General features: G+C 51.6%; 5 protein-coding genes across 5 annotated transcripts; 1 reads left to right on the top strand and 4 right to left on the bottom strand.

The window, feature by feature from the left end:
- Positions 1–164: 164 nt before the first annotated feature.
- Positions 165–3682, top strand: CC1G_12048 (topoisomerase II; the record flags this gene model as incomplete). Its single annotated transcript, XM_001831464.2, has 9 exons — positions 165–360; positions 432–614; positions 679–1814; positions 1869–2181; positions 2239–2587; positions 2642–2713; positions 2770–3106; positions 3163–3275; positions 3334–3682. The coding sequence occupies 9 exons, from the start codon at positions 165–167 to the stop codon at positions 3680–3682; spliced, it is 3048 nt and encodes a 1015-aa protein (XP_001831516.2).
- A 235-nt stretch (positions 3683–3917) lies between these two features.
- Positions 3918–6424, bottom strand: CC1G_14858 (glycosyltransferase 2; the record flags this gene model as incomplete). The annotated part of the gene is made up of 2 exons (XM_002910835.1): positions 3918–5053; positions 5113–6424. 2 exons carry the CDS (start codon positions 6422–6424, stop codon positions 3918–3920), a joined length of 2448 nt encoding a protein of 815 aa, XP_002910881.1.
- Positions 6425–6805: 381 nt separating this feature from the next.
- Positions 6806–7309, bottom strand: CC1G_12047 (hypothetical protein; the record flags this gene model as incomplete). Its single annotated transcript, XM_001831463.1, has 1 exon — positions 6806–7309. The coding sequence occupies one exon, from the start codon at positions 7307–7309 to the stop codon at positions 6806–6808; it is 504 nt and encodes a 167-aa protein (XP_001831515.1).
- Positions 7310–10718: 3409 nt separating this feature from the next.
- Positions 10719–12122, bottom strand: CC1G_12046 (carrier protein; the record flags this gene model as incomplete). The annotated part of the gene is made up of 7 exons (XM_001831462.2): positions 11978–12122; positions 11871–11923; positions 11787–11810; positions 11661–11708; positions 11382–11604; positions 10807–11328; positions 10719–10744 (listed from the first exon to the last, which is right to left on the bottom strand). Exons 2-7 carry the CDS (start codon positions 11919–11921, stop codon positions 10719–10721), a joined length of 894 nt encoding a protein of 297 aa, XP_001831514.1. The 5' UTR covers positions 11922–11923; positions 11978–12122.
- Positions 12123–12279: 157 nt separating this feature from the next.
- Positions 12280–13088, bottom strand: CC1G_14857 (hypothetical protein; the record flags this gene model as incomplete). The annotated part of the gene is made up of 5 exons (XM_002910834.1): positions 12280–12328; positions 12364–12385; positions 12535–12685; positions 12716–12966; positions 13007–13088. The coding sequence occupies 5 exons, from the start codon at positions 13086–13088 to the stop codon at positions 12280–12282; spliced, it is 555 nt and encodes a 184-aa protein (XP_002910880.1).
- Between the last annotated feature and the right edge of the window lie 286 nt (positions 13089–13374).

Raw genomic sequence — 13374 nt, 5'->3', positions numbered from 1 at the left:
TTGTTGTGTTTGACTCAGAAGATGATGGGCAACAAATCATGTAAAGATTTCCGGAAAGAGCGACTTGGCGGTGACTCTGACACAGACCGGCGACGGAAAATCGCTCATAGATTTTGAGGCTCAGAAATTGAGTTTGGGCTGTTGACCGTTTCTGTCATGCTCTCATGTCGTTCTTCGATCTTCCCCAACGCGACTTAGAAGAAGAAAGGAGGAAATTTCTCGAGGGCGACATCAAGGATGGCGATGAGGACGTGCCAGTATTCAACTGGGGAGAAGAGAGCTACGATGGCCTAGGCGATGCCCTGCAAGAGGGCGGCGACGAGCTCAACGACGAGACCTTTGGCAACGTCGGCGACGTTGGTAAGGCTGTCTTTGCCATTCTGTGCTCAGCAATTGAACACCGCGTCCCTTGTGTCACAATGTCCATTCAGGAAAGGACTTTGACTTTAGCCAGCCTGCGATTCCCGGCTACGAACCTCCTCCAAGACCCAAGCAGGAGCCCACAAAGGACGAGGTACCGCCCGCTCCTGAGTCCAGGGAACAGCAACAACCACAACAGCAGCACCAACAGCAACAGCAACAGCCTCAGTCTCAAGGCGTGCCAACTCTGACTTGTGCGTTGAAACGACGTGATCCATTGTCTAGCCGTTGTTGCTGAAACTGATTCTCGAAATACAGCGCGTCCAAGTGTCCAATCGCTTGAATCGATCTGGGATGACAAGTCTCTGGCCTCCATCCTTCCAAAGGCCAACGGTTCCAGTGTTCTCAGGAACCAAGACCAGCAGCATCTGCATCACCATCAACCCTCTAGAAGCATCGCGACACCTCCAGTTCCCCAGGCTTCGGCTAGGTTCAGTCCCTTTACCGCCGGAGACGTCCCAGTGCCCCAGCACGACCCTATCGGACAAGGCATCGGCCATGTGCAGCACCAACAACAGCAGCAAAGGGTCCGCACGCTCCAGGAGATTGAGGAGGAAATGCTGTTCCAGGCAGCTCGCGCGAGACAAAAGCAACAGGAACAAGAAATGCTAGAGAGGGCCATTCTTCAACAGCGTATCGACGAGCAGCGGCTTCATGAACAGGAGCTTCGGAGACAAGAGCTTTTACATTTTCAACAAGAACAACAGAAGGAACAGCTTCAGCGTCTCGTGCAGTTGCAGCAGCAGCAACAGCAGCAGATCCATCAGCACCAGCAACGCGGGTCTCAGGGGACGCCACCTCCACCGCGTATGCTCCCTGTATCTCAGTCCCCCAGATTCTTGGAGCATCACAGGCAACAGGCACTCCTTCTCCAGCAGCAGCAGCAACAAGAAAGGCTTCATCAGCAACAGCAATTGCTATTGCAGCAGGAGCGTGAACGTGAAAGGCAGCGCCAACTCATGTTGCTTGAAGAGCAGCGCAGGATGGAGGAGCTCGAGAAACGGCTGGCTCACAATCTGATGCTTGAAAACAAACCTGGTTCTCCTTGGAGGGGTCACCATGAAGCTCCCCAGTTCCCGAACGAGCACCTTGCCCATCGTCAGTTTGCGACACCTTCCCCAGCGCGACATCTCCTTCAGCAACAACAACAACATGGACAGTTCGGTCCTGGGGTTGTTGTTGGACTCCAAGAAGGCATCCCTCTGTCTCAACAACAGTCGCTCCAGTTGCAGCAACGCTTATTGGCCGAAATGTCGCAACAAGAATACGCGAGGGATGTTCACGGTATGGGTCCTAACCAGGAACAACTCCGTCTGGAAGCAATGCGCAAGATCTTGGAAGCGGAAAAGATGGAGGAAAAGAGACGCCGCAAGGCTCAAAAACTAGCCTACATGGTACGCTCGTGATCACCTCTCTTTATAAAACCTTCTGTGACCCTTTTTCTCCAGGCTCGATACAACGATCTCATGACCCAGTCGGACAAAGACTTCATCACCCGTATACAAGTTTCACAACTCGTTACTCAAGACCCATATGCGGACGACTTCTATGCACAGGTCTACGGTGCAATCCTTCGGTCCCGCATGGGTCTCCAGGCCCACGACGAACGCGTTTTGAAATTTGGATCCGGTGGAGGTGTTGGACTCGGGTTGGCCCCCAAGGGCGGCAATCGCAGACCAAGTGCCATGCAGCGTATGGAGCAACAAGTCGAAAGGATCGTCAATAACGCTAGGAAACGTGAAGAGGAAAAGGGACTGCATTGTGCGTTGTTTTAACCTCATACTTCTTCAGCAACGTTAACCTTTTTCGCCATCGCAGCCTTGCACAGTCTTCAGGGAGCCCTCGGCAAAACCTCCGGGCGGAGTTACAAAGCCGCCCCGCGTCAACTTCTCCAAGTCGAATCAGCTTCTCCTAACCTCTCCCCCGCCCATGCACACATCTCCAAGGCTTCCGTATACAACGAAGGTGCTGCCCAAGAAGCCGCCAAGTTGGGCAGAGAGGCTTTGGGTGATGCTGCCCATGACGGTGAAGTTGTCCGACAGGAACCACTTACCAGGCGAGAGACCTTGGTCATCCTTGAGCGCTTGTATGATCTTGTTCTTCACGTTGAGCAATTGAGGAGGGACCAGCCACATCCTGAGGATCCCCCAGAGGCCATGGAACAATGGTAAGTATTCATGGTTTTGAACTGCACGCCCTTATTCTGATTGACGCGCTACAGGAAAAAAGAGTACGACGAGAACGTCGAGTTGATCTGGAAAGAAATGCGAGTCAACGTCCCTCTCGAGACTAGGTCAGTCCCTTTCGTTTTCCTCCTTCGTCAACACCACTGACACAGTACCATTCCAGTAACCCGCATCCCTTTATTTCCCTGCTCATGCCAACAAAAGGGAAGAAGGTCCTCCCCCGCCTCACGCGCCATCTGCCCAGCGACAAGATGCTTATCCTCCTCACCCTCCTCGTGGCATGCTTCGACCAACTGGATGTTATCAAGAGCGCGCCTGTCCTGGATTCGCTTGTCGAGACAAGTGAGCGTAGCGAAGTCGAGCGACAAACCCAGGCTTTCTTGGGAAGTGTGATGCAGGCCATCTTGCCCATCGTGTCCGTCGCCGAGCTGCGACTTGTTACGGGCCTGTTGTCTTTGCTTCTCCATCGAACCAATGTTGTTGCTGTTGCTCAGACCAGGGTGGGTTCAATCGCTTCTATATACCCGATTAGATGGAGACTGATGCTTTTCAATAGCCCGGTCTGGCCCTCCTCACTCTCTTCCTGAGTCGTGTCGAGGTTATCAAACAGACCATCAACTCGGGAGCTGAACAAACTGAAATGCCGACAGCAGAAGAAAGCCAAGCGTGGTGCGTCCCATGATCCTACAGTCCCGACCCATTCTCATTCCTCTCTCTTTCTCACCAGGCAAATGATGTTCGATCACCTGTTCCAGCTGCTGGCACCACACCTTATGCTCCTATTCCCATCCACACGTATTGCACACACCAACATCACTGGCCAACCGCCCGCGAATCCCACCTCCATCGACATCGTCGACCAACCCGTCTGGCAATTCCTGGCCGCACTCGCGCTCCACGCCGTTACCGAGCAGCATCAAATCCTTGTCACCGCCCTACGGGAAAAAGTACTCGACAACGTGCTCAGTGTGAACAAGGGATGGGTTGCGGATGAAGAGGAGAGGCAGACAAAGTTGGCAAACGTTAACCTATTCTTACACGCCTTGGGTTTAGATAGTTCTCAGATCGCTCTGTGAGTTTTCCTTTTTCTGTCGTGTCGTGACCTTTCGCTGCGTCATCGTTCTTGTCGTCCTGTTTTTGTGTGTTATTGCTGTTGTCATGTTTGATGCTAGCGCCTAAAGGCTTCCGAGTCGTACATTTATCTTTCGGATCTGATCTTTCTCGTCACTTTCTTCCTCTGTTTCTTTTATTACATCTTGTATCCATGGATGATTATTATTGTAGTACTACGGGTACGGTATAAGATGCGTTTCATGCGCAGATAAAGTTGTGAATGCTACCATGATTCCGGACACCATCATTACTTCCCAGCCCCTCTTTAGACGAGCTTGAAAAACACAATTTCTTCCTCCTAGCCAATCCAATCTCCACGATATCTTCCAACGTCGTCGCAGCGCCCGTCAAGTTCAAGACGGGCAAGTCCCTAAAGCTCGGAAGCCTCCCTCCAGGCAGCCTACTCAAACCAGTCAATTCCCCAGCCTCACTCGGCAAAGGCATCAACGGCAACTCGAACAACTCTTTCTTCTCCCTCGACCTCACCTTCACATGCGACCCCAACTCCAAATGATTAGTCGATAACGACTCGAACTCTTCGAAATTGGGGTACAGCATTACGTATCCCTTCAGATAGGTCATTTCAATGAAGAACTTTTTCCACGATTTAGACCAGTGATTGGAGCGAACATTGGGCACGACTGTTGTCGTCGAGTCGATCGGGATCCAAGTTTCGGAGAAGCGAAGGGCAAGGTAAGAGTGGAATTCAGACCAATGATCGGGGAAGTAGATGGCACCCCAGCTGCAAGGTACCTGGGAGAGGTAAGGTGTAGTTGGGTCTTGAACATGTTGCTTGAGTTCGGGGGACGAGAAGAGCGATCTGGCGTTAAACGGGACGCGGCCTCCTTTCCGCAGCTCAATGTGCTTCTGCTGGTAAAGGCTGACTCCAAACAGACTTGGTGACCTGTCGGCCTCTTCGCCGTATCTGAAGGAAGAGCTGGTGAGCGGCGGATGGAAGGATGGGAACGTGGCTAACCTATACTTCAAGATGACTTGCTTCGCCCACGCATAAAACAGAGGAGAAACTTCGACGTCGTCCTCCAATAGGAGGCCGTAGTTGTCCAAGCTTGAAGGATACCATGATTCGACCACGGCGGGAAGAAGTCCAGCATGGATAGTACGTCGATGAACAAAGAGTGGCCCTTGGGTCCAGTTACGATGGAAGGAGTGAGCCAATTCAACAGTCTTGCTATCACAGTCCTGTTCGAGGTTGAGCCTAAGAGCGACTTGATCGCCAAAGTATCGCGCTTCAGTAAGTGATTTCAGTAGCCTGGCCAGGGACTGGGGGCGATCCCTGGTTATGACGCTTATCTCTATTTTCGGCCTGTGCCAATCTAATTTGACATGTCAGAGTTCTCTCTCAGCCAGGGAAGAGAGAAACTACAGTACTTACTCCTCCATTCCTCCAGTGAGAGCGACGACATCCAATCAGAGTACATCAGGTCCTCTACAGGAAGCCTGATAACGGTTCTTCCCTTCCTTATAAAGTGGCTCCTGAAATGGTTGTTTAACTCGAGGCCTTCCAACATTACAACTGCGTCCGTCTCCAAATCGCCTAGGTGCGCACTCAAATCCCGCCGATTCATGAATTGATTGACGATGAAGAAGTCGATTCGACAAGTATCCAGGCGGAAGCGGGCCTTTCGCCTGACCGAGGTGAAACTATACTTCATGTTGGTTTCGACGACAAGAATGTGTAGGTGATGGCGGCGGAAGATTAATTGGCAAAGCAGAGGTGAGAGTTGTTGGACATTGAGAGTGTTGGAAAGGAAGAAGGTGAACCGGATTGGCGGGCCATGGTCCCTGTAGGGCGCTAAAGGAAGACCGTCCTTGGAGGAACTATCTAGGCCCTGATCCACAGTTTTGGTATTGCTGTGAAGGATGCCCCCTGCGCCGAAAGAGTTACATCGCGCAAAGTAGGCTCCAAGTAATTCCCAGGTTCGAAAGTGGCCCTCTTCCTCCGGGAGGAGCGAACTTGCAACGACGAAAGGCGGCCTCAGATACAATGCCAGGTGGAGGCCTGATGTTGCCGAAGGAAGCGACGAAGCGGCGGTTTCCGTAGTTGTATTCAGAGCTCTACCTCGAGGTCCGATGGGCAACAAGTGATGACCTAGAGTGAGAAGCCGCCTCTGTGATTGTGACTCGAGACTCCGAAGTCCATCCCAGCCCATGACAAGAACCCAGGGTGAATATATGACCCGCTTTGGATATATATATGCGGATTCATCCCGCATATCGCAGTCCTTCTCGCGGACAGAGAAGGTAAGGGGAGCGTTGGATGGCGAGATTGCCTGTAATGTCGCCGAGACCGATGGTGCGAGATGTCCTGGTGTAACGAGGGTAATTTCTTGAAAGGCGTGACCCAGAGATGTTCTGAGAAACGGCTCGAGTATCTCTTGAAGATGGTCGATCGAAGCAGGTGTTATAGGGAGTATTCCCGTAATGGAGTAATCCGGAATGTCGACAGTCGCTGCGACGATTTGGTTCCGGTTATCTGATTTGAAAGGGTGTGGAGGAGGTGTTTCTGCCTGAAGAGGACTATTGTCATGAGCACTCGTATTCAGAGTGAAAGCGATTTGTGTATCGACGACGCGATGGACCTCTTGCGGGCCTTGGCCCGTTTCCTGGAAGAGTCCTGAACCCGCCAGAGTTGTGAGTGGAATATTGACGCGAGCGAGCCAGGTCCAAAGAGATATCCCCAACATTTTTTACCTGCTCAAGATCACGAAGCTGCTCTGAGTGGTTGTGGTTCAAGGAGCGTCCATCTGAGGGCCATCGCTAAAGACTTGGAACGTCATGTGACTGCGATGGGTGAGTGATCCGCTCAACCGGGGTACAGACCCAAAGAGCATGCAATGAGCAAAGCGTTACTTATATGTCTACAATACACACATAGCATATGATCGAGTAGAGGGTGTCATAATCTTAATTCAGGCAATGAGACATGTACGTTATATGGTCGATTCTCGACGAATGCTCGGGGAAATTGATGAGAGATTGCTTGTCGCCAAGGGCTCTGTGCTAAGAATTGGCAAGAGTCACTTCAGCGAGCCAAGGAACACAGACATATATGTACTTACTACGGCTTAAGCCTGAGTAGACTCGATGGCGGCAAGTCCTTCCCAGTCAGCATCGTTTGCAAGCTCGAAGAGCAGCTCGACCGGTGCGTTATCGTTGATCTGGATGGTGTGCTCGAGACCATCAGTGCCGGTATACACGAAAACATCAGGCGTGGCACAGTCAGCACCATCCTGGGATATTGCTTGACGACCGAAAGCCTTGCTCCACATCCCACTGAAAAGGGCGCTTCCCCCCAGGTAGCACAAATTCCCAGAGCCACGGAGGATGCCGTCTCTGGTCCCGCAGTTCTGACCAGCATAGCCAACGACCTCACAGCCACTGGGGACACCGGTAAAGAGGATGGCAGCAGCAGGCGTGGATGCAAGGTTGCAGCACTTTGCCCCGCTGATGTTGGTGCAGGATGCGTAGGAGCCACCGCTGCAGGATCGAGCGGCGTAGAAACGAATGTCCACTGCGACGGCAGCTGTAGCAGCGATAGACAGGAGGGAGAAGAACTTGACGAGTTGCATGATCATAGACTTAAGAGAGTCAGAGCGGTCTTCTTGTGACTGGAGTTGGAGAGTGGAGCTATCCTGTCGATTCTGGAAGTCTCTACGGCCTTTTATACTGGCACTGGCTGAACCAAATGCCTTGGTATGTCTTGGTCCGAAACTCTTTTTCAGGTACAGCTGAGTACATGCTGACCGATGTTCTTTTGCTCTGAGATCATGTACGTACTTAGCGCTTTCAACTAGCTTCCGGGTAACCCGTTACAACAACCAGCCAAGAGGTAGATGAGCGGTCGCACCTGCCACCCCGCCCTGAACACCCGAGTCGGACTTGGAGCATTTCGACGTTCAGCTGATGAAAACGACGGGCAAGGTTATCCGGCGTTCGTCTCTCCATGTGTATCGGGCGCCCAAAGACAGCACTGACGTAGTTCTTTACTGCTTGCTTCACATACCAAGAGCTTTCTAATTTGGCCACTGTCAGGCATACCCCATATATAGCTCGACGACGTGTCTCCTGTTTGGAATTTTAGTACCACTGGCACTCGCTTTCTGGGACCCATTCTGGTTAGCAAGGGCTACAAAAGACAACCTTAACCGCCCGGCGTGAAGTAATGTCCATGCATACCCACGAGCGCATCTTACTACCTGCACCCGTGTCACCCTGTCCACTGGGGGCAACCGCTCGTGCCTGCGCTGGAGATCAGACCGCACTTATCGTCGTGCATAGCTTCCTCTTTCACCTTGGCAATCCGTAAGCTGAGGCGCCCATCATCGCCACTGGCAGCGCTCACCTCTGATTTGATGGTTGAAACAGAGGGCTTGATCGATGTCACCTGTGTGGGGCAAGTTTCCCGAAGTTCTCGTTGCTGAAGACATCTCCACCGAAATATTTTATGCCCAGATATTCCACGTATTGTTGCACAGACCGCACGGATGCATTCAAATGCCTTTCTCAGAGACGAGTACCACGTAGTAGCCCGGCTCACTGCTCAGTGCTGTGACTGTCGAAGAAAGATACCAAAGCGCATCACTCGCGTGACGTGGCGCATACCATCCGCTCAGCCGAACCGTCCCAGACTCGAGGAGGACTTCTGGGAAACCGGTAGAGGATTCAATTCATACAGGCGACTAGTACAAAAGAGCTAAGTATACAGGCGTACAGATCTCAAACAACGGTGTTGTATTTACATGCTTTATCGACGAACGCAGGTTCAGCACGAGCCAGAGCCCATGTTTGTGCACGATGCGAAATGTCCACCATCGCAATTTTGAGCAGAGTAGAAGCGGATGTCCACTGCAATGGTGGAAGTGGCCGCGAGGGCAACGAAGGAGAGGAGTTGAGTGAATTGCATGTTGGGTTTAGTAGCTCGAGTTGTCTCGTTGGCTGTGAGCAGGAAAGTGGATTTATCCTGTCGATTTTTTCCAGAACACATGAGCCCTTTTTATACACACAGAAAGTGGGCTATACCCTGTGCCTCGACCCAAGACGTCTCTCGTCAAGCTTCTCAGAACTTTCAGAAAAATTACTAAGGTTTGTGGGTGCCCTGAACATTCCTATTCTCGTCTCTCAGAATCCCGGTCTGTACTTCTTTCCAGAGCTATAATGATCTACAGCCGATCAACCCGCCCTCACGGACCTCTAAATATTGCAGACCAGGCGCTTACATTCCTCAGACCGAATAGTCATACGCTTACATCTCCGACCCGCGACCACCGCAGATAGAAGCTTGATCTACAGTCGACAATTTACCTTTGGCTCAGGTCGCTTCGACAATACTATTCGCAGCCAAATGGAAAGGCGATCACAGCTGAGCCCTTTTTGAAAGCACTGATCATAGAACAAGGATCCTACCATGACTCTAGCTGCCACAGTGTCTGCGTAGTTCCTTCTGCAAAGGCCTCAACACATCACCCAATCCCCATTCAAGCACCACCTCTGCTCCACCTCACTTCTCTGACGCACATGGACCACTGGGATATATATATGTATCACCAATCCAAGGTTGACCAACTGACCAGTCTGACCTTCATTTATAAACCCGTTTAAGGTCTTAGGGGGCGAGAAAGAGCCATCCATGCCCTTCCTTCGAGTCGATATTGTTAGACTGGAAGGTCATGAGTGGCTCCGGCGTTCTCGTCTGTGGGTGGAGCGCGAACACCAGCGCTAGTCGCGTCAACCCGGAAACCCGAGCCCTCAGCCTTCAGGTTATCACAACCGGTCTGAACTTTATTCCCCGGTAGGTCGAGCTGCGGAAGGGCCACTGGCTAATGGACGAGCAAAGGTATCGCTAACCCGACTCGCTGACTGGATAATTCAGTTTGGCCGCCCATCCCTATCCTGGTGGAGAGAACGCGCTGAGCGGGGACACATGCACCCACACACGAAGTTACTCGAGCGTCTATGCCTCTGCCCAGGTCACGGACATCAAAATCCGCACAGAACAACTTTCAGTGTGATAACATCCCTTTGGAGGAACGAACCACATTCAAGGGGTAGTCTGATGACAGCCTTGTGAGATCCAGCCGGACGAGAAGTCCCTCGCCGGCGCCTACTACTGCGCAGTCGACGTCTTCTCTGGACTCCATCTAGAAGAGCGCGGGCACCATCAGAACAAACTACTATAGTATGGCAGGCCAGAAATATCACTTACCTGTCCCCCTGACATCCAGCTTCAACGTGACAAATTCCCCCATGTTCAAACGGGACATCATCCCCAGCGTAAGGCTCTCGAGAGCCTCTTTCGCCAGGCAATAATACAACCAATGTTTGTCCAGTTACTATTAGAGCAAGGGACCTTAGAAAATAACCCCGAAGTATCTCCAAAGCATCCGAGCGGTCCAGACTCCAGACGCTCGAACAGGGACCTTCTGTTGCAGCCTGTAATCAGATAATCTTAAACTGACCATCTTGGGTGAATGTAACATTGTATGTATGACCAAATGGCGGAAAGCGCTCGTTGTCGCGCTAACCAGCAACTCGCAACACAAGTCGCTGGTAGCTGTCGGTTTCCAGGAGCAGGGTTCATCACCTTCCGTGAGCTGGGAAAGGCTTCCAAATGGATTGCTCAGTGGTTCTGGAGTCTCCAGGGATTCAACAAGATCGAGTGAGGGCACAGAGGGATACATTATCGCCATTGGAAGCTACAAGTTCGCGACGTTAGCCAGTGGTGGTAGTGCGAGAAAAGAGACCTTACATAATAGCCTATCGCACCCGGAAAATACTGTAATTCACACCAGTCGTCCACGAACACGCAAGAACCAGTACAGTAGAGCTTAAACCCAACGATATAGTATATGTGCATGCCCCCGGTGAGGGGCAAATCTATTAAGTAGATGTAGGTTTCCTGTCGTATCGTCATATAGCGAAATCCTCCAAAGCAAATGAGGGCGGTGAATGGTAACAGCATCATCACACAGCCGGGTCTCACTAGGAATCCGAGCGAATGGCCGCCTCTGGGGAAGATTGGTATCATCAATTGACAAGCACAGAGTAAGGAAAAGCAAAGACGACGCACTGAAGAATTCATATGACAACCAACAAAGTGCAGTACTCGGCATCACCGTCAGTATCCGTGGGGTAAGTCCTCGGCCGAACCCCTTGAGCCCGTCCTTTTTCCAGATGATTTTAAACGCGTCGCTCATGCCCCGGACGTTGCGAATTTCAGGGTCGGTGGAGGAACCACGCGTCTGGAGGATTGTTTTGGCAACGTCGAGAGGTGTGGTGACGCCGGCAGCGACAGCACCGGCTACGGCACCTGATACGATATGTGATGAAGGCGAATATTCGCCGCGGGGGTTGAGGAAACGCTTGACGTGTTCGTAAACCGTAAACTGAATGGCGTTGAACGGTATTGAAATGGCTAGCGTCGTTGGGTATGACACGTAGAATGCGCCAATGCCCTCGGTTTGGTAGATCGTGCGTGCACAGGTAAAGACAGAGCGGAACGCGGACTGGTGGAGTTGCATTCGTTGTTTGATAACGTCGAAGGGGTTCATGAATGCGTCGGCAGCGATAGTTGCAGATGCACCGGCGAGAGCTGTGCATAGGTCAAAAAACAGGCGCTCAGAGAGAGGAGATAGTGAAACGCACATGTAGCAAAGAACTGATTGCCTGCTTCGTTTCCTCCAGCCAACTCCTTCACAGCCTCTAGTGTTCCGAAATGAATGGCATGGGCAGGACCTGCACCCAGCACGACTGACGAGACACCCCTCCAAAGAGCCCTCATGCCCTCCGTGGCAGATATCCGTGTAAACGCGTTTCCAACGCCAGTGTAGACAGCTACAGGTGACGTTGCAAAGACTTGCATTCGAGTCTAAGGAGCAGGGTAAACGACGCGGAAGGTTTGAAGCGGCCAGACAGTACACGGACCTTAATGCTGTCTATGGGGAACATGAAAGCGTGTTCTGAAATCCCGGCCTGTCATATCGAACACACAAAGTTAAGATGCAGCGACTTGAGTTTTGGCGCAAGAGAGCCGAGAGGAGTAGAGCTTACCAGGGCACCAGCCATCATGTTCACCTGGAATCCAGGCAATATTCAGCAACGTCATTGGGAAGAGAAATGGAGGATAAGACGCACAGCAAGCCCGGCGTTGGCAGGGAGCCCTTCATAATCAATCTCGTCGGCCATTTCTTGCGTTAAAGATATCAGTATAATGAAGAGAACGAGAAGTAGTGAATGAGTACTTTTTATTGGTTAGTGTCGCAGCGTCTGCGAGTGTGGTTGTATTCAAAATGTTTTTTTGAGTGATACGAAGATAGACCGACGAAGATCCTTTTGAATTGAGGAGAGAGGACTCGGAATAGGAAAAGTGAGGGGTGTGGTCCTGGGACGTTGGTGGACGTGGAAAGAGCTTTGTCACTGCGCACGCCCGTCTCGTATTTTGCACCGGCCATCAATTTTGCCCACAAACTTTGAGCGGCAAATGTTTGTCACCGCATGACGCGTTTGTCCCGTTCCGTATCACGTTGTAAACATCCAACGAGAGTTACCCGGCACCAGTGACCATAGCTCGGGGTTTGAGCAACCCGTCCTGCCTGATCACAATCACCGAGCTCTTGCTTTAACCCACCACTCAAGGCCACCACCCACGACTGTATCAACTTCAGAAAGTCCACTGATATTCCTCTGCAGGTCATTGAGGTTGAATCATCCGACACCATTTGTTGGTTTCTTCAATTCAAGGAGGGCATTCCCGTCCAAATGATATTCATGGTTTGTGGACTCGCCGCTTTCTTCTCACCCGTGTCCTGACTACTATTCTGCAGTGCTTTAGACTTTGTTAAATGACACCCTTCTTGGCCATGCAATCCTGCAAGTGACCCTAAGCTGGTGAACTCGGCGCCCTTGCAAAAAGCGGGTGCATCGGACTGTGTTTCCCCCAACAGCTTCTTCTACAACAATACCGAGCGCGGCGAGCGCACTATTCGGATTAACGAAAACGCCCCACTCGACGTCCTCTTCGAACTTGAAATGGCGACTTGGGGTCGCAGAACGCTACTCATGGAAGTGTCGAATCCGAACACTGGGCGAGGGAGCAAGGTTAATAACATGAACAAAGGTGAAAAACGACCCGAGGCCCACCATCCTAACTTGAGCCTTTTCCCCAATGGACAAATTCTGATCATGGCCGCATTGGAGGAGCCGAGGATAGAGTTGCGGCTCATTGCGAGACCTATTAATATGTAGTCAACCCGGTGGCAACAGGCACTGACACTCGTCTTGACCTCGAAGGGTGGAATGGAAGGGTGGAATGCTGCCAGTCCAGCTACCAGTACCAAGGTAGCACTGAGCCATGTCCCGCACCTGAATGGAACAAGGAAGGCGGGACGCTATTCAGGCCATTCCTTCGCCCTTCAATTCGTTGGTACAACCTAAGCGCCGAAGCCAGAACAAGGTAGAGCCTTAGAATTAGGCTGGCGGGATCCTTTGGAATACATGTCGCGAGAACAGGGGGTGGCTGTACGTAAGAACCGTGGGAAGACAAGCATTGCCAAGCAAACATCTGGTGCGCGCACTCCACTCGCTTTTGTCACTGCGACACATCGTCACAAACTTTCCGACTCCTCACAATCTCCTTGTG

This window comes from Coprinopsis cinerea, assembly GCF_000182895.1.
Source record: "Coprinopsis cinerea okayama7#130 chromosome 7 map unlocalized cont3.7, whole genome shotgun sequence".
Lineage (NCBI taxonomy): Eukaryota > Fungi > Basidiomycota > Agaricomycetes > Agaricales > Psathyrellaceae > Coprinopsis > Coprinopsis cinerea.
Note: the sequence above shows the minus strand (reverse complement) of the source record. Positions and strands in the feature narration are given on the sequence as shown.